The 19,227-nt window shown below is 37.8% G+C and overlaps 1 protein-coding gene across 2 annotated transcripts in view; it reads left to right on the top strand.

The window, feature by feature from the left end:
* Positions 1-17,339, top strand: part of dync1i2a (dynein, cytoplasmic 1, intermediate chain 2a) — a 35,583-nt gene extending 18,244 nt beyond the window's left edge. For both annotated transcript variants that reach the window (XM_055215085.2, XM_055215086.2), the window contains 11 exons: positions 913-999; positions 2,790-2,952; positions 3,066-3,165; positions 5,205-5,330; positions 8,759-8,905; positions 9,010-9,123; positions 12,685-12,818; positions 13,310-13,454; positions 13,667-13,807; positions 15,717-15,842; positions 16,205-17,339. In XM_055215085.2, the coding sequence (XP_055071060.1) occupies positions 913-999; positions 2,790-2,952; positions 3,066-3,165; positions 5,205-5,330; positions 8,759-8,905; positions 9,010-9,123; positions 12,685-12,818; positions 13,310-13,454; positions 13,667-13,807; positions 15,717-15,842; positions 16,205-16,318 (1,397 nt within the window). In that variant the 3' untranslated portion in view covers positions 16,319-17,339. The remainder of the gene's footprint in view (positions 1-912; positions 1,000-2,789; positions 2,953-3,065; positions 3,166-5,204; positions 5,331-8,758; positions 8,906-9,009; positions 9,124-12,684; positions 12,819-13,309; positions 13,455-13,666; positions 13,808-15,716; positions 15,843-16,204) is intronic.
* Positions 17,340-19,227: the final 1,888 nt, after the last annotated feature.

Here is a 19,227-nt window from a genome sequence, read left to right as displayed (position 1 = left end):
TGTGTGTGTGGTTTACAGCTGGTCAGGGCTTCATTTAGCTGCTCATGTTTGGAGGGTGAATAGCGAACCCCGGACCCCCTACTGACTCCCTAATTGCACAGTCTTGTGTATCCTTAGAGAGTCTTGACTAAGAGCAGTCAAGCAGAAAGCCCTGTGCCATCCCCGTGCCACCACACATACAATCACAGCCAAACCATCTGCCTGACAAACACACAACCTTCAGCTGTCTACCAATGGCAGCTGCTCGCCCTGCATGTATGGGATGCTCTGTTGAATAGTCCCTGTCTCATTTGCGGTGGGAGTTTGTTGGGTGGGCTGTAGGGTAGGACCTCTGTGATGTTGTTAGACCCCTGTAGATACAATGTAACAACCTGCAGGACTTCAGCAGAATAAACAGGCGCGATGATCAGCAGTGCTTGACACATTCTCACAGCGGTTCACCAACTTGATGGCTGATTTTCTAACAGTTTATCACTTATTCAGTTCAGTTAATGTTAATGAAAACCAGTCAATTATTTTGTGTTAATGGGGAATCCGGTTGTAAATTTTACAGCCGTCACCGTCCAAATGCTTGTATTTGTTCTGCCTAATTTCCATGAAATGCACATCTTGTTTTTTTGTCATCTTTACTATTTTGTAGTAGTTTAAGTAGATACAGTTTAATGTAGCAGCTTAAAGAAACAGTAAATAAATTTAACAATATCAACATTTCTGACCTTTTAAACATGCGTTTTTTGTTACTGTATATTGCATATGTAAATGATCCAAGTTATGATTGGCCAACATCTTTGCACACTATGATTCAGCCCAGTCGTTGAATGCTAAATAGGTGTTGATATGTTAATGCGAGCACTCGTATGTTACTGTTGTCATGAAGGTTTCTGAAAAATGTGTTTGTTTGTGATCTTGCAGAGGAAGAGGAGGAAGAAGAGTCTCCTACCCCCCAACCAGCCGTCGAGGTAGAGAAAGAAAAGCCTGTGGAAAACCAGGAAGAAGAAGGTGCTTAAAACTTTTACATACAGCACTGTTAGGACCTTACAGGTTGTTTGGTGTGATTTGGCACATACTTAATGTTTCAGCAGGCTTTATAAAGGTCTGACACTGCGAAATTTAATAAAAAATATGGCTGTCAAGAAATTAATCGTGATTAAGCACATACAATATAAAAGTGTGTGTACATATTATGTATATATAAATACACACATAGAATCTATGTATTTCCTTTAAATATTTATATAATATAAAATATATATAACTATATATCGTAAATACATAAATTAATGTTTATTTATAATATAATATAATATAATATAATATAATTTAATATAATTTAATATGATATAATAATTACACACAGTGTACACACACAAGTTATGCAAAAACTTTTGGTAACACTTTATTTGAAGTGGTGTTGTTAAGACTAACATGACACCTTCACACTCATAACATGACACGTGTCATGAATATAAAGGAGATTTTATGCACATTTATGACAACTGTCATTATGTTTCATTTGTTATATCACTTTTAATGCAAAGATTACATTGTTTGTATTGTCTTTGTTTATGACAAATTGACATAAACCAATACACCATAACTTGTCATAATTCTGTCATAAACATGACATAGCAGAATAATTATCAAACTTAAGAAACTAGCTTTATGGGTTAAAATAACATTAAAATGTCATTAAGTGTTAATACTGTCAAATAATTTTAAATACCTTAATAAAATGTAACAGACACATCAAAAGATTATATTTAACTTTATGTATGTGCACAATACATACAACACTGTTAACTAACAGAACTTGTTCTTCGTCACACAGAGGCTTCTGAAATTTTCTGACATAGTAGAAAAAACTAACAAAACTTTTAATCAATATAATTTTATGTAATTAACTTTGCACCGATATGGACCCAACGTTGCATGGCTTAACCCATTATTGTACTGTTTTCATTTAATTTCAGGTGTATCAGTTTCCAAATGCAATAAAATATAATTGTATCAATTTTATATTATTATTATTATAATTATTAATATTATTATTATTGAAGGATTGATTTTATCTGTTAAACACCTGGAGGAAACATTATGAACTGAAAAATATTAATGATGTTGTTATGAAACTTGTATAAACACTTAATGACATTTTAATTACAAATTATATTTGTATCACTAGTAAAAATGGTCAGTTATGTTGTCTTGGTAATGTCAAATTGCCATGACAAGTTATGATGTATTGGTTAATGTCAAGTTGTCATAACAAAGACATCTCAAACAATGTCATCTTTACATTAAAATGACATAATTGAATGAATGACACTTAATGACAGTTGTCATAAACGTCTATAAGGTCTCCTTCATGTTCATAGCACGTGTCATGTCAGTCTTATGAACACCCATTCAAGTAAAGTGTTACCCAACTTTGTATGCAATTAATTGTGATTAATTAAATTGTTTATTAAAGAATACTTGACAAAACACTCTCAAATTAAAAAAAGTTAACCATAGCAATCTATTTTCAATGAATTTGCAATATTTATTAAATATTCCACCTATTAGCTGTTAATGTATTAAATGCTTTTTTACTTTTTGGTCTGTAAAACACATTTCTTTTCAGAAGTACTTGATTCTGAATTGTAATCCGGTCAACGCACCAAGAACAACTTTGCATATAGTTATAGAAAATCAATTAATACATTTAATTATTGCTCAGCATGTTATAAAGATGAATTCAATAATGCCATAGCATAGATGTATGTAATATAATCCCTGTTTGTTTTCAGCCGGCCCTCATGAGCTCACTGAGGAGGAGAAGTTACAGATCCTGCACACAGAGGAGTTTATGGAGTTTTTCGATCATAGCACGCGTATCATCGAGCGCGCTCTCTCCGAACATGTGGACGTTTTCTTCGATTACAGCGGCCGTGACATGGAGGAGAAGGAGGGGTAACGTTCAGCTCATAGACACATAGAGGGTCACAAACACTCTCATATGGAGATGATTGGAAACTGGATTTCATCCACTGTTTAACATGAGATGTTTGTTTGTGTGCGCTCAGAGAGATGCAGGCTGGAGCCAAATTGTCTTTAAACAGGCAGTTTATTGATGAGCGCTGGTCTAAACAGAGAGTCGTCACCTGTCTGGATTGGTCACCACAGGTACGTGACCTCGGCATATGGAAAGTCGACACTACATATATACAGTATGATAGCAAATGTGACCTAAGATCACAAAACCGGTTATAAGACTGGTTTTGTGGTACAGGGTCACAAATATGTAAGGAATAATTGACGACGGGCCATTGAATTATAAGAAAATAATGCACACCAAGGTGGTAATGCGGCACGCCGCGAAGCGGAGTGCCGTTACACCGCAGATGTGCATTATTTTCAAATAATTCAAAGGACCGGAGTCAATTATTCCGCTTATACCACGGTTACCACAAACATTGCTCTGGTGCCTATTTTTAAGACATTTGACAAGTTAGGTGTGCGGTTTACAGAAAAATAATCAACACCCATAGAACATTTCTCAGCCAATCAGAATGCAGCATTCAACAGACCCGTGGTATAATCCATAATAATATTAAATTAAATGCATACATCAAATCTGATATGATGAAATATAAAAAGTTAAATAAAACCTCACTTTTCTGAACCTTTCCTGAATATTCTCGTTTGCAATAAAACCCCAATCTGTTAATCTGTTGCGTTGCAGAATGCATCAAGTTTAGACCTTAAACTCACAAATGTGAATGTAAAGATTAAACATCACATTGACTTTGTGTTTGGAGCTGGATTTTGGATATAATTTCATCTGTCCGCTCTGAACAGAAGCCTCTGTATGATATTTTGGAGTCGCTGTGTCTAGTTCAGTGTAATAGATCCAGAGTTTAATCCCACATCACGTGTGGCCGCAGCACAAACACATATGTGTGTGTGTTATTTGTTTCTCTGTGTGGATTTAATGAGGACGTCTCCTGGCATCATGCAATTACTCAAGCGTGCAGTGCTGTAAGCGCTTTAAACTGTAGCTCGCCAACCTACAAATTACACGAGTAAATGTATATGTCACTTATTTAACTAGTCAAAGTCAGATGTCACTCAGAATTGTTCAATTTTGATTTGTTTTTCTAAACCCATATGACTTTCTTTCAGGGAACACAAAGGAGAAATGCTAAAGAATATTAAAGCTGCTCTGTTTTCCTCATACAATGAAATTTATTGGAAACTGATACCTAACATTGCTCCTTTTTCATCCTTGTTTGAAAAGATCCACAGGGCTCCAGACTTCAACCAAATGGTAGCATTTTGCCACCAAAATTTGAGAGTGTGCCACTGAATTTTACATCCAGTTGCACATGTGGAACCAGTAAATTTGACCTTTTTTTGTGATGTGACTCTGAATTTGAAAACAGCACATTGTACTTTCTGCATCTATCATTAAAGTATTTATTAGAAATACAGTGGAAATTAGTAGAAATGTGAATATTTGGTTAACATGTTGATTTACAGTGTGTGCCCCTAAATTTTCTTGTTGTGCCCCTAAAATTTTCAGTTGGGGCCACCGTGCTTCTAGTGAAAAAAGTTAGTCTGGAGCCCTGATCCACTAGAAGTAGCTATCAACACTGTTTTATGATGTTTTGACTTAAGTGGGTGATGAGGTTTTAAAGAGTCAAGGTTTCAAAACCACTCAAATGTTTTGTGATACCGTTTGAGCTGTGTTTACACAAAATTAATTAAATCATTATGGGGTGGTTTCCTGAACAGGGATTATCTTAAATCAGGACTACATATCAGTTTAATTAGGAAATATAACTAGTTTTAACAAACATGCCTTATTAAAAAACATTACTTGTGTGCATTTTGAGGCAAAACAAAGGGCATAGAATTGTTTTATGGCAACAACATTTATTTTGGTCTAGGACTAGTCTAATCCCTGTCCGGGAAACCGCCCCTAAGTCATGTAATTGATTTGATGTGAACTTGTAATATATATTATTATTATATATATATTTTTTACAAATATTATAATTTAAAGGCTTTATTATGTTGTATGTTGCAATATCACAACTTGCTTAAGGTTATCATACTGCCAAAATCTCATACCGACCCATGCCTAATGGGTGATTTGTGGCCTGATGTAGCTGCAGTGGTGATTGTATGCTGGGACTGATGTAATATAAATGTATGTCCAGTATCCAGAGTTGCTGGTTGCCTCTTATAACAACAATGAAGACGCCCCACATGAACCCGATGGGGTGGCTTTGGTCTGGAACATGAAATACAAGAAGACCACACCGGAGTATGTCTTCCACTGTCAGGTACACACACACACACACACACACACACACGCACATGCAGACACACACATGCAGACACACACATGTTGGCATAGTTTACGGGGACAATTCCATAAACACAATGATTTTTCTACTGTACAAACTATATATTCTATTCCCCTACCCCAGTCCCTAACCCCAACCATCACAAAAACCTATTGGTAGTCTTTAAGTTATGAAAAAACTACCAATAAGTTTGTTTTTTAAGATGTTCTGTTTACGGGGACACCATGTTTATTGCATTATAAACATGTCAGTATCAGTGTTGGGTGTAACTAGTTACTACGTAATTACTGTTACTGTAATTTAATTACTTTTTCTTTAAAGTAAGGGATTAGTCTTATTTTTCCCAGAAATTTTATTACAGCTACTTCTGATGTAATTGAAGTAAATACTGTGTTTGGACTGTAGATCAATTATATATGTCAATGTCAAATTTATTTATATAGCACCATTTCTACAACACAGGTTGACCAATGTGCTTTACAACAGATACACCAAACACTCGCACAATAAGAGATAAAATACTCAAAATAAAGTAAAACACGTCAACTATAATGTAAAAATATATAATGGATTTAACATCAAATTTTAAAGTCTAAGGTTAAAATGCATGTTTTTATTTATCCTTCTCACTTTAAATACTTTGGTGAGTTAATAAAAATAATGATAACACTAACTAGTGTAATATTTTCACTATTAACTGGTTGGTTATTAGCATTAATATTACTGAGATATTGGCTGTTTACATTAGTACTTACTAAGCACATATTAATGCCTGATTTTGCAAAACCTTATTCTACAGCCTTAAGGGCTCGGTATAGTTGTGCGTAGGACCTACGGCGTTGCCGCGGCGTTTGCGGTCTGCATAGAACTGAAGCACTGTTAAAAATTTTGCGTGGTGCACGTCAGGCTATGCAGAGATACGCACAGGCTATGGATAACCTACGGCGTAGAGCTTATGCACAATTATACAATTATTCTTTCTGGTTCTCGAATCTGATTGGCTAAGAGACGTGCAATATTCTACTGATAACGGCACAGTAACCGCTTCACCTTTCGTATCATTCCGCCACCTAGTGAATGGAGGTCCTCTAAACAGGCTCATCTCTGAATGGAAAACTGCAGGCACACATGGTCACGGACACACACAACCGCGCTGTTTTGAATCATTCTCCGTGTGTCTCATTAGTTCACTAGCTCGTAAATCAGTCTGTGAATCCTCAATCGGAAGTTATTATTCCGTCAAAGATCAGCGCTCTTGGATGTTACGTTACAGTTAATGGGAGAAATGTCTTGTCACATCGTGTGGGCGATTAACACTTGGAAAGAGGAATATAAACACTCATTTTTTTCTGGAGCTATATCTCTTATCAGAACGCGAAAACACCGTGGAACTGCAGGTAAGCACCGCAGCTTTTAAATGTGGACATTGATCATTTATTTAATCGTGACGTGACTATTAAAACATGTTATGAGAATATCGCCACTGATATATTTATAAGCAGCATGCAAAAACATCTCTCTGACACTTATTAAAAACCGTTTTATATAGTACTGACAAGAACGAAGTCTAATAATAACCAAGTGCTCGTATCGCGTTAAGATGAAATGGTAAAGCAATAGTAACGTTATACAAGTATAGTTTTATTAACTTTTACCTCGCGCCAAAACAATAACAACACAAAAGACACTAAATATAAATAAGAAAACAAGTAATAGTTTGATCATGACACCAAATACTGCTGATTTGATCTCATTTTGACGATCATAAACAAACAAGGCCAACATGAGGGCCAGGGTATCTCTTTCAGAAATGTAGCCCAGAGAGGGCGGTGGTCAGCGGGGCGAGTGAACACTGACGTCCGCTCATGCTTTGGTTCTCATACGTACCGAATCTCACTAAGCAAACGTTCAAACAGGCGCTATCTTTACTAATCGACTGCAGATTTAAATATAATACATATACATTCTCGACTGAACTAATCTTAAAACTGCACTTTGTGACCAAGAAATTGTAATATTTAAAAACGGCGAATCCGTCCATTGAGTTAATATGAGATTCAAAGCAGCCGAAAGTTTTACCTGTCATTCTGGCCGCCCTCAAATCCGTGGCGGAAGAAGTAGTTCTCAAACAAAGAGGCTTTTAAAATAACTCCGTTGTTGTTTTCTAGTTTTTGTTTTTCAAACGTGTGCCTTTGAACTGTTGTATAATGCAATATCGCTCTCGGAGTCGTGTGATATAGCTCTATATCATCACGGCTGTGATTGCCTCCGGCACTCGGCCTGCGGCCTCGTGCCTCTGGCCTAATCACAGCCGTGATGATATAGAGCTATATCACACTCCTACTCGAGCGATATTGCTTAACTATAAATCGAGCTTTATTCCTACTCAATCCCTGCCAATACTTAACAACTACTTTACTAAGTATTAATGAGCAGTAATTAGGAGTATGTTAAGGCAAAAGTAGTTAATAGTTAGGTAATAGTGAGAATTGGACCTAAAAAGTGTAACCAGAATAATTTATGTACTTTTATATAATTTATTTGAGCTGTTTCAAGCTGATCTTTGTATCATCTACTAAATATGATTTAGAAAGTAATTAGTAATAAGTAATTAAATACTTTTTGCCCAAAGTCATTTGTACAGTAATCTAATTACATGATTAAAGATGTAATTAGTAACTAGTAATTAATTACTTTTTTAAAGTAACTTACCCAACACTGGTCATTATACACTATTCATGTATAATTCATTCTCCGTAAACCACATATACCACACACACACAAACACTTGGAAAATGTTCAAACAAAAGCTTTGTCATCGATCCATAATATGATTTTATAGCACAAAAGGTTTATGTCATTTGTTCATCATGCAACCACAGTTGATGTTGTACTGGTTTCCTGAAACTCAACACATTCAGAAGTTATTTATTAGGTTTTATCACCATCATGTATCATCTGATGAGTCTTCTGTGTGTTTGGCCTGAGGTGATGTGCTGTGGATCGTCTGAGTAGAACCACATGTTCTGCCTCCAGATACGGACACACACACACACACACACACACGGATGTAAATACAAATTCAATGCATCTACACACAGAAGAGGTGTGAACTTATTTTATTTTCTATTGTACTTCCTTTGAGGTGTGTGTATGTGTAAGGAGTGGTCATTGAAATAACTGCAGATTACAAAGCTTCTCTGGACTTCTTTGACTTTAAAACTGGTTTAATGAGCCATATGAAAAGTATAGATATAATTTTGTTATGAAAGTTAGAGTATGTCTACATTAAAGCTTCTTCTGCAGTAAAATCTATACTCGCATGAAACTGAATGATCATACAATTATTTCATATAACAACTATTCATAAGAAAATCTTACTCTGATTTAAATCTCTTCTCTAGTCTGCAGTCATGTCTGCAGCGTTTGCAAAGTTTCATCCTAACCTGGTGGTTGGTGGGACTTACTCGGGACAGATCGTCCTGTGGGACAACAGAAGTAACAGGCGCACACCGGTCCAGAGGACACCTCTGTCTGCTGCTGCACATACGGTACACATCATACCAAACACTACAATACACTTCGACATGCTTCCTTTTTACTATTTTGTCTTAAAACAAACGTCTTTTGACATTTTCTTTTTTTTGCCTTATAGCACCCAGTGTACTGTGTTAATGTGGTGGGCACACAAAACGCTCATAATCTTATCAGCATCTCTACTGATGGAAAGATGTGCTCATGGAGTCTGGACATGCTGTCCCAGCCACAGGTACCCATAAAGTGCTAGGTATACTTTTTTTCTGCGTCTGTCGCGCACGTGTCTCCACAGCTTTCAAAGTATACTCAACCGAACGGCCGTGTTCGACACATACGTTGCAGAATTTTTTTTTTATTTAAATGATTACTCTACCAGGATGTAAGGACAGCACTGATTCACGTCATTTACAGGACATTCAAAAATTCAGGATAGATTAAGAATTGTAGCAGATCCACCATTGCAAACAAAGTTTAGAACAAACAAAATAAAAAATCATTCATTATGGTGACAGAAATGCTCCATAGCTTTCTTTTCTTGGAAGAAATGAAAATAAAAGAAGAAAGACGATGGTGTGTGCTGTCCATTGCCTTCGTTTATGTTGTTTGTAGTCGAGTGTCCTGTCTTATTATTTTCTCGCACATGCGCTGTTGTACGCAGACCACCCACCCGGTCTTAAAGCTTGGGCTTTACGTAGACCCTCCTGACTTTGGGCCATGGCCGTAGCCAGGGTTTGAAAATTAGTGAGGTCCAGGGTGGGGTGTTAAGAGTTAACAAATGCTATCCCAGGTAAAAAGGTGCACTAAAATATACTTTTTTTAAATACACTTAGTAAATGTACTATTTTCCCACACTAATTTTGTAGCTAAAATACCAATATATCAAATTTGTCTTTAGTACTTCATAAGTACTTCTTAAGGCAGTGTTGCCAGATCCCATTGTTAAAACTCCTCCTCTTTAGATGTAGTGTTTTAGAAATTAATGTGGCACATTGGGATATTTATAAAGTGATGATTAGGTTAGTGTTAGCGATGTGCTTTGGGCATAATCCTCTCTGCTCCTCACATCAAATAAACCTGTACCATTGGTTATCCTCTGCTTTTAGAGTATCATTACAGTATGAACAAATGAGTCAACTTTTTACTTAAACTCTGAATTTAAGCAATTGTAACCACGGAGCACAAAACATAAGTAGCACAGGTATACACTCACCTAAAGGATTATAAGGAACACCTGTTCAATTTCTCATTAATGCAATTATCTAATCAACCAATCACATGGCAGTTGCTTCAATGCATTTAGGGGTGTGGTCCTGGTCACAGGGTTCCCACGGGTCCTTGAAATCCCTGAATCTTGGGGGGGAATTCAAGGCCCTGGGAAGTTTTTGAAAACATACATACACAGATACAGGTCATTGAAAGTGCTGAATGTTTCTTGGAAAAAAAAACCCTGTGTAGTGTAGGATAATATCATAAAAATTAAATACTTTTTAAGCACATGTGTTAAACTGTTCACTTTAAATTCTTATATCTTCTGTATGTGAATGTTGATTCATACCAAAATGGTTTTTTGCATAGTTGTGTTTGACATGAAAATATCTCTGGTTACGTGTGTAACTGTTGTTCCCTGAGAAGGGAATGAGACGCTGCGTCTCCCTTGCTATACTTCCTGCGTCCCTGTAACGCCGTCTTTGGCAATATTTCAGATAGAAATATACTTCCTGGTTCCCGCGTCACCCTGTCTTTGTCTTTAAACCTCGCCATTGGTTGAATTTGATATACACAATCAGATGCATTTACCCCTGGAGGCGTCCCCAAATTGTAACCGCAGTGACGCAGGGCGAGTTCCCTCGAAAGGGAACTGAAACAATGTATCTTAAAAGGTAAAACAATGTAACCTTGCTCTCACTTGAAATGTGTCCCCACATTTAGTCCTTGAATTTGAGAGTATTGGAGCTGGAAAGTCTTGAAAGGTCCTTGAATTTTTTAAGTTAACTAAGGTGTGGGAACCCTGAGGTCAAGACAATTTCCTGAAGTACAATCTGAATGTCAGAATGGAAAATAAAGGTGATTTAATCCATTTTGAGCGTGGCATGGTTGTTGGTGCCAGACGGGCCGGTCTGAGTATTTCACAATGTGCTCAGTTACTGGGATTTTCACGCATAACCATTTCTAAGGTTTATAAAGAATGGTGTGAAAAGGAAAAAACATGTCCTGTGGGTGAAAATGCCTTGTTGATGCTAGAGGTCCGAGGTGAATGGGACGACTGATTTAAGCTGATAGAAGAGCAACTTTGACTGAAATAACCACTCGTTACAACCGAGGTATGCAGCAAAGCATTTGTGAAGCCACAACACACACAACCTTGAGACGGATGGGCTACAACAGCAGAAGACCCCAACAAGTACCACTCATCTCCACTACAAATAGGAAAAAGAGGCTAGAATTTGCACAAGCTCACCAAAATTGGACAGTTGAAGACTGAAAAAATGTTGCCTGGTCTGATGAGTCTCAATTTCTGTTGAGGCATTCAGATGATAGAGTCAGAATTTGGCGTAAACAGAATGAGAACATGGATCCATCATGCCTTGTTACCACTGTGCAGGCTGATGGTGGTGGTGTAATGGTGTGGGGGATGTTTTCTTGGCACACTTTAGGCCTCTTAGTGCCAATTGTGCATCGTTTAAATGCCACGGCCTACCTGAGCATTGTTTCTGACCATGTCCATCCCTTTATGACCACCATGTACTCATCCTCTAATGGCTACTTCCAGCAGGATAGTGCACCATGTCACAAAGCTCAAATCATTTCAAATTGGTTTCTTGAACATGACAATGAGTTCACTGTACTAAAATGGCCCCCACAGTCACCAGATCTCAACCCAATAGAGCATCTTTGGGATGTGGTGTTCGTGCCCTGGATGTGCATCCCACAAATCTTCATCAACTGCAAGATGCTATCTTATCAATATGGGCCAACATTTCTAAAGAATGCTTTCAGCAACTTGCTGAATCGATGTCACTTAGAATTAAGGCAGTTCTGAAGGTGAAAGGGGGTCCAATACAGTATTAGTATGGTGTTCCTAATAATCCTTTAGGTGAGTGTATTTCTATCAATAGGTAAAAAGACATTTTATGGGTCAAAATTATCGATGTTTTTAATGCCAAATATCACTAGAATATTGTGTAAAGATCATGTTCCAATGAAGTTATTTAGTAAATATATCAATAATGTATGTATCATTAGTAACAAGTGTTGCAAATGACTTCCTTTGGACAACTTTAAAGGCGATTTACTCAATATTTTAACTTTTGCACCCTCAGATTCCAGATATTTAAAAAGTTGTATCCTATCATAACAAACCATACGTCAATGGAAAGCTTATTTATTCACTTTTCAGATTATGTTTAAATCTCAGTTACCAAACATTTACCCTTATGACTGGTTTTGTGGTCCAGGGTCACATTAGGTGTCTTTTTATTAAAGTCAGATTGAAGAGATGAGATTTACAGTAGTTTTGAAGCCGACTATAGGCCCACTGAAAACCACATCCTCCTTTTCTTAACCACATTCCCAGGGTTCTGTATTTGTACTCATTATTCCAATGACGTCACCATTGGCTTTCCAGAAACATTTCCTAAACCACATTGGCAGATGTTAATGATTTTCACAGCACTGGCTGAATTTAAATGTCTAATCCGTGAGAGAGGCTACTGGCTGTGGTGTTAACTCTGGTGTCTCTCTCTCTCTCTCTCTCTCTCTTTCTCTCTCTCTCTCTCTCTCTCTGTGTTTATAGGACAGTATGGAGCTGGTGTTTAAGCAGTCAAAATCTGTGGCTGTAACCTCAATGTCCTTTCCTCTGGGTGATGTTAATAACTTTGTGGTGGGCAGTGAAGATGGATCAGTCTACACAGCCTGTCGTCACGGCAGGTAACACATTTAGCGCTCAATGTGGGAGATCTGTGCATGTAATCCTCTTACACAAATCATTTGTAAATGGCTCATTTAGCTTAGCCCCCTTTTATGCTCTGTTATAACATTCATCTCGGGTGATTGGACACCCAGGTACACAACAGTACAACCCATCACACTCACATCTACACTATTGCAAGTCTGTCCTGTATTGAAATTGAATGTGTTAGTTTCAGGTGAAGTCTATATTGTGTTTATTGTTGAAATCTAGTATGTGTTTGTGCGTGTTGTAACGAACTGATAGTAAGTGTTTCCTCTTCATTTGTGATGCTGTGATCATCTCATCCTCCACACACACTCTTCACCTCTCACAGTAATGAGCTCACACGTACACAAAAGTGTTAATTGACTGATGAAAACATGCTGGGATTCTAATCGTGTGTGTGTGTGTGTGTGTGTGTGTGTGTGTGTGTGTGTGTGTGTGTGTGTGTGTGTGTGTGTGTGTGTAGTCGCGCAGGTATCAGTGAGATGTTTGAGGGCCATCATGGCCCGGTCACAGGGATTCACTGTCACACTGCAGCAGGGCCAGTAGATTTCTCTCATCTCTTCCTCTCGGCCTCATTTGATTGGACCGTTAAACTCTGGAGCAATAAGGTACCACTGCATTCATATACACTGACTGCATAACATGATTATTAATTAACTCTGAGGAAATACAAGATCTCTCTCATCCTCTCTCTCTCTTTCTCTCTCTCTCTCTCTCTCTCTCTCTCTCTCTCTCATCCTCTCTCTCTCTCTCTCTCTCTCTCTCTCTCTCTCTCATCCTCTCTCTCTCTCTCTCTCTCTCTCTCTCTCTCTTTCTGCAGAATAACAAGCCACTGTATTCATTTGAGGATAATTCGGATTATGTTTATGATGTCATGTGGTCTCCGGTCCACCCCGCTCTCTTTGCATGTGTGGATGGACTTGGACGAGTCGACCTGTGGAATCTGAACAATGACACAGAGGTTAAACACACACACACACACACACACACACACACACACACACACAAAGAAAACACATTTGTTCAAAATGAGCAGTGGCTGAAAGACATACGTGCACATTAAAGGGAACCTCAGAAATGATTTTATGGGCACCATCAGTGTGTTTTAACTGTGTGACAAAATCGCAACCAATCTTTCTTTTGATTAATCATTCCCTTGGTACGCTATGCAGAGGTGGTCTCGGGTACGGTTTGCTTGATTTGTGGGCAGGGCACGCGTGCCGGAATGGGAAACTTCAGCTGTCACCGTAAAACACTCTGAAATGTACATATAGCAGCGTGTCACCACATCTCAAATGACCCCAGGGACAGAGATGTGTCTGACATCATGCACACTATGTGGACCAATCGGTTTATGACATTAAAGCCCAATCCCAATTCTATTTTATATCCCTATGCCTATCCCTTCGAAACAGAGTGGACAGGGAAAGGGTTACAAAAATTCCCCTAAGAAATGGGACACCACTACTAATCTTTCATACGACATCATACACCATATGTCAAAGTAGATGCAATGTTTATCACAAACTTAAAAGAGGCCGCCTTCACCTGTAGTAATAAAAGATTAGTTACAGTCTAATAAGTGGCCCTGAAAGCCCAAAAGCAGCACACCACATACCCCTCTGTTAGGCCCCCCTCCATCTATTCACATTCTGGTCTTGTTGTAGTGGACTGGCAATCTGAAGCACCGGGAGTTTTCCCCCATGTGCCATCTCTAAAAAAGCAATCAGACCAGGGGAACCAGGACGCGTTCAGACCTGGGGAAGCGGGACTCGTTCAGACCTGGGGTACCGGGTCTCGTTCAGACCTGGGGAACCGGGACTCGATCAGACCTGGGGAACCGGGACTCGTTCAGACCTGGGGAACCGGGACTCGTTCAGACCTGGGGAACCGGGACTCGTTCAGACCTGGGGAACCGGGACTCGTTCAGACCTGGGGAACCGGGACTCGTTCAGACCTGGGGAAGCGGGGCGCGTTCAGACCTGGGGAAGCGGGGCGCGTTCAGACCTGGGGAAGCGGTCCGCGTTCAGACCTGGGGAAGCAGGACCCGTTCAGTCAGAGGGGAACATGGACATGATCAGAACTGGGGAACTGGGACGCATTCAGTTAAGGGAAACCATGGCATGATCAGACCTGGCGAACCGGGACGTGATCAGACCTGGGGAACCAAGACGCGATCAGACCTGGGTAACTGGGACGCATTCAGTTAGGGGGAACTGGGACATGATCAGACCTGGGTAACTGGGACACATTTAGTTGGGGGGGGACTGGGACACAATCAGACCTGGGTAACTGGGACGCATTCAGTTAGGGGGAACTGGGACATGAGCAGATCTGGGGAACTGGGACACATTTCTTACCCCTTCGTTTGAAGTGAGGTCCTGAAAAATTTGTTTGAAGGGCTATTTGGCCCTTTCCCTACCCCTCCAACTAAAAGAGAATTAAGAAACCCCTAGTCCTTCACGTGAACACGTTAAATGGAGGTGTAGGGTTAAGGGTAGTTATTTATGCAATCCCATCTGTTTCCACTAGAGGCACATTACATTTATGCCTTTGCCAAATGCTTTTATCCAAAGCTATTTTATAGTGCATTCACAGGGATTAAACCCATGATCACCATACATGACATACATCACTGACCAACATGCTGACCAACCCAACGCATTTAATTGATCTCTTTGTTGACAGTGCATTTTATATTTTTATTTTGATATTGAATCACACGGAAATGTGATTTGAAGTTGTTTTGTAAAAAAGATTCTGTGTGTTTTTGCTGTTTATACTGTGAATACACACTCAATAGAAAGACTTTATTTAATAATGTAATGTAATACTCCTGAAGCTTGATTTATTGTTTGTTGTGTATGTAGGTGCCCACTGCCAGCGTGGCTGTAGAGGGAAGTCCGGCTCTGAACAGACTGCGGTGGTCTCAGTCAGGCAGAGAGATTGCGGTTGGAGACTCCGAGGGACAGATCCACATTTACGATGTTGGAGAGGTGAGAGAGGAGAGTTTACTTAAGACACATCACTGACTACACACAGACATGTTCAGCCCTCTCTCTCTCTTCTCTTCTGTCACCGAGACGGTGGTGTAAAAAGCTTGCGCTGAGCTTCTAAAGATGACATGCACTACAATTACATGTCTATCAGAGAGAGGCCCTAACAGCATGGCCCTTCAGGGGCCACAGAGGTCCTGTGTCACTCATGTGATGGGATGAAAGCAGATGAGATGGAGGATTGTTAGATAGGGGTCAGTTCACACCGACAGGCTCAGATAGTCCACAGCGCTGCCACCACAGGTTTTACACCTCAAAACACTGTCTTTACAAAACGTTTTAACGTTTCTGTTCCCCCACAGCAAATCGCAGTGCCACGCAATGACGAATGGACGCGCTTTGTGCGGACGCTGGTGGAGATTAACGAAAACCGCGATGACGCGGAGGAACTGGCCGCCCAACGGCTTGCCGCCTGATCGTCATGGAAACCAGCATCAGGCCTCAGACAGTGACAGCTGTAATCATCTCTTGCTTTGGAAATGAAATGAATGATATGATTTTCACGTGCAAACCTTTTGATATTCTACCTTTTGTTTGGAATACAAATCAGAAGCATTGACCGGAGTCATTTATAGAGCGGGGGGTGCATATTCGCCCCGAGACCACAAGCCTTAACTATTGCATGCAAAAAATTGAACAATGAATGTTTCTCAATTTATATCCAGGATATCTAAGCCTCATAAACTTATTATGCACATGCAAACAGGACGCATCTTCACAGAAGAATTTCATAAATCTGTCATATTTAACCCCAAAAGCAAGAAATAATAAATCATATTTTGCGTCAAAAAATCAAAGCCTTTATCACGTGATAGTTTGTGCTACGCAGTAAAAATTGGCTGTTGATCATGAGATTTAGAAAAACTCATTACATTTGATCCAGAAGGTGTTTTATTGTCACAAAATCGAGCAATTTTGAAATTGAATTTAAAATTCACTCAAACACCTAATATTGGTAGGTATTATGATGAATGTCTGTTTTGAATCAGAGATCTCTACCTCTGTAATCTGTCCGTCAGCTTCATCTCTTCAGTTGGGTGTTGATTTCTGTAGCTGTGGACCAAATGCTGGAGTGTTTTTTTCTAATGCTATTTTCTTGCTCTGAAGTGTTGTCATATGTGAAACCTTGTTTATCTCTTCCTAAACAAAGACACATATACTGTGGTAATGAGTTTTTTCTTCCAGTATTACACGTCTGTTTGAAAGCAAGGGTCTCTTGAAATGTCATTATCTACAGACCCTTTTTCTAAGAGCCAAACCTTTGGTGATTTGTTCAGATCAGTCAGAAGTATTTAAGCCACAACAGTAGATTTGTCAACATTTTATTAAAATATTTCTTGGAACAGTTTCCTACAGTGTTCAACTTTAAAAAATGTCCAACGATTCTGCTTTCAAAATGTAATTTTGATTAACTTCAATAAATTACAATGAAATGCATTTGAACAGTGTTCATGATATCTGTATGAAATGAATCAAGTGTACATCCTGTAAAACCATTGAGATCACATATGACATGCAGAAGGCCAGTGTGCATATTTTACTGTAGTATTTTTTTTTTTTTCAGAAAGCCTGCAGTATGCAGTACTGTATGTGTGCTCACACTATATTTGTCAATGTATCCAACAAAACACACTATACTACATTGCACAATGCAAAAATCTGCTGTTTGTAGCATCTTATTATTTAAGCTGATGGCCAAAAGTTGTAAAAACTATATTTTTACAAAAGAACTGGAACAAAAATGTGCAATAATCACCTTCCACTGTTATGGTATACTGTCAGAATAAAAGGTACAAAAGTTGTATCCTTTAAACATTATAGCCCTAACCATTTAGCTAAATATATATATTTTTGGGGTCCCAAAAAGGTACCTTTGAGGTAATAATATGCCCTCTTTAGGTACGTGTACTTTTTGAAAGGGTACTGGCACAGTGACAGATTTGTACCTTTTTCTGAAAAATAGTGATTACAATGAAACACCCCGCATACCTGCGGGAACTTAAAATGATGAAACATATACACACATCACATATTTATCACTACAAAGTTAAAAATTACTTTGACAATCATTAATATCTAATTCAAGGGGTAACCACAAAGTCCAGTGTGCTGTAAAATTATGTAGAATTACACGTTTTTGCACTGATATTTTTAATTTAAATTTCACATATATGCAAAATAAGTAAATCCACTTAACAAAGTTAAGTAGAATACACAATAAAAAAAATGTGCTACCTACTTGTTGGTAACTATAATATACATAACATTTTTAATGATTCCTAATGTTTATCAAAATCATTGGTGTAGTTTTATATATATAAAAAAAGAAGTTAATTTCCTTCTTGCAAATTTAAGTGGATTAAACATGATAAAATTAAGTTGAATGTACTCAATAATGTGTTCATTTAGAATTACTCAGATTACTTACATTTTTGTTATTTGAACTCAAATTTGGTTAAAAAACAAGAATTCAATTTATTTATATTGTTTACTCGTTTTACTTCGTTAAATCTACTGTAGCACATAATCATTTTTACAGTGTAGGAAAATACAGTAAAATTTGATTTGTTTAGGTCTTACATTTTATTTAAAAGCCATATTAAAAATACAATAAAAATACAATTTACAAATATCATGCATGTCTGATACTGAAATATTTATCGTTGTAGTCTGTTTCATTTAATATGGACTGAATATAGTTTTTTTATTTGAATTAACTTTGCACATAAATATTTTTTATTATTATTGAATTGAATTAGTAACATACAACAATTACAAAACTTGACAGTAACACAAACACAAAATATGCTAGGGGGATTTACAATAAAATGTTAAATAAAGTACAAAAGTTCATAGTTTTTAGTGCCTTTTGCTTTAAAGATAATTTTATAGAATCAATATAAAGTTCAGTTTCTTTTTTAAATGATATGAAACAGGGTTTTGTCCTGAAAAATGTACATTTCTGAATATGAAATTTACCTAACAGAAGAATCAGATTATGTAAATATTGGTAGTATGGTAGTCTCTTTGATTCTTCAAAACATCAAAAAGCACATGTTTCCAAAATAAAACAAAATCATTAAAACATATATTCTTAACAATAAAATCACAAACAGTTTCCCAAAAGTATTTTAAAAGTGGGCAGTATAAGTGAACCACAGTTTGCTGTTATTACAAAAAGATTTGTGTCTATATCGTTTTACAAATTTCACAAGAAACTGTTTTGCAGGGTAAATAAGTTAAATGAAACTGCACATAATGATTTCACATGACAGTATTTCATGTTTGAACTATCATTTGTCTTAAAAATCAAAATGAGAAATAG

Source organism: Misgurnus anguillicaudatus, chromosome 17 (assembly GCF_027580225.2).
Source record: "Misgurnus anguillicaudatus chromosome 17, ASM2758022v2, whole genome shotgun sequence".
Classification (NCBI taxonomy): Eukaryota; Metazoa; Chordata; class Actinopteri; order Cypriniformes; family Cobitidae; genus Misgurnus; species Misgurnus anguillicaudatus.
The sequence above is the reverse complement of the archived record's forward strand: the minus strand, read 5'-3'. Positions and strand labels throughout refer to the sequence as shown.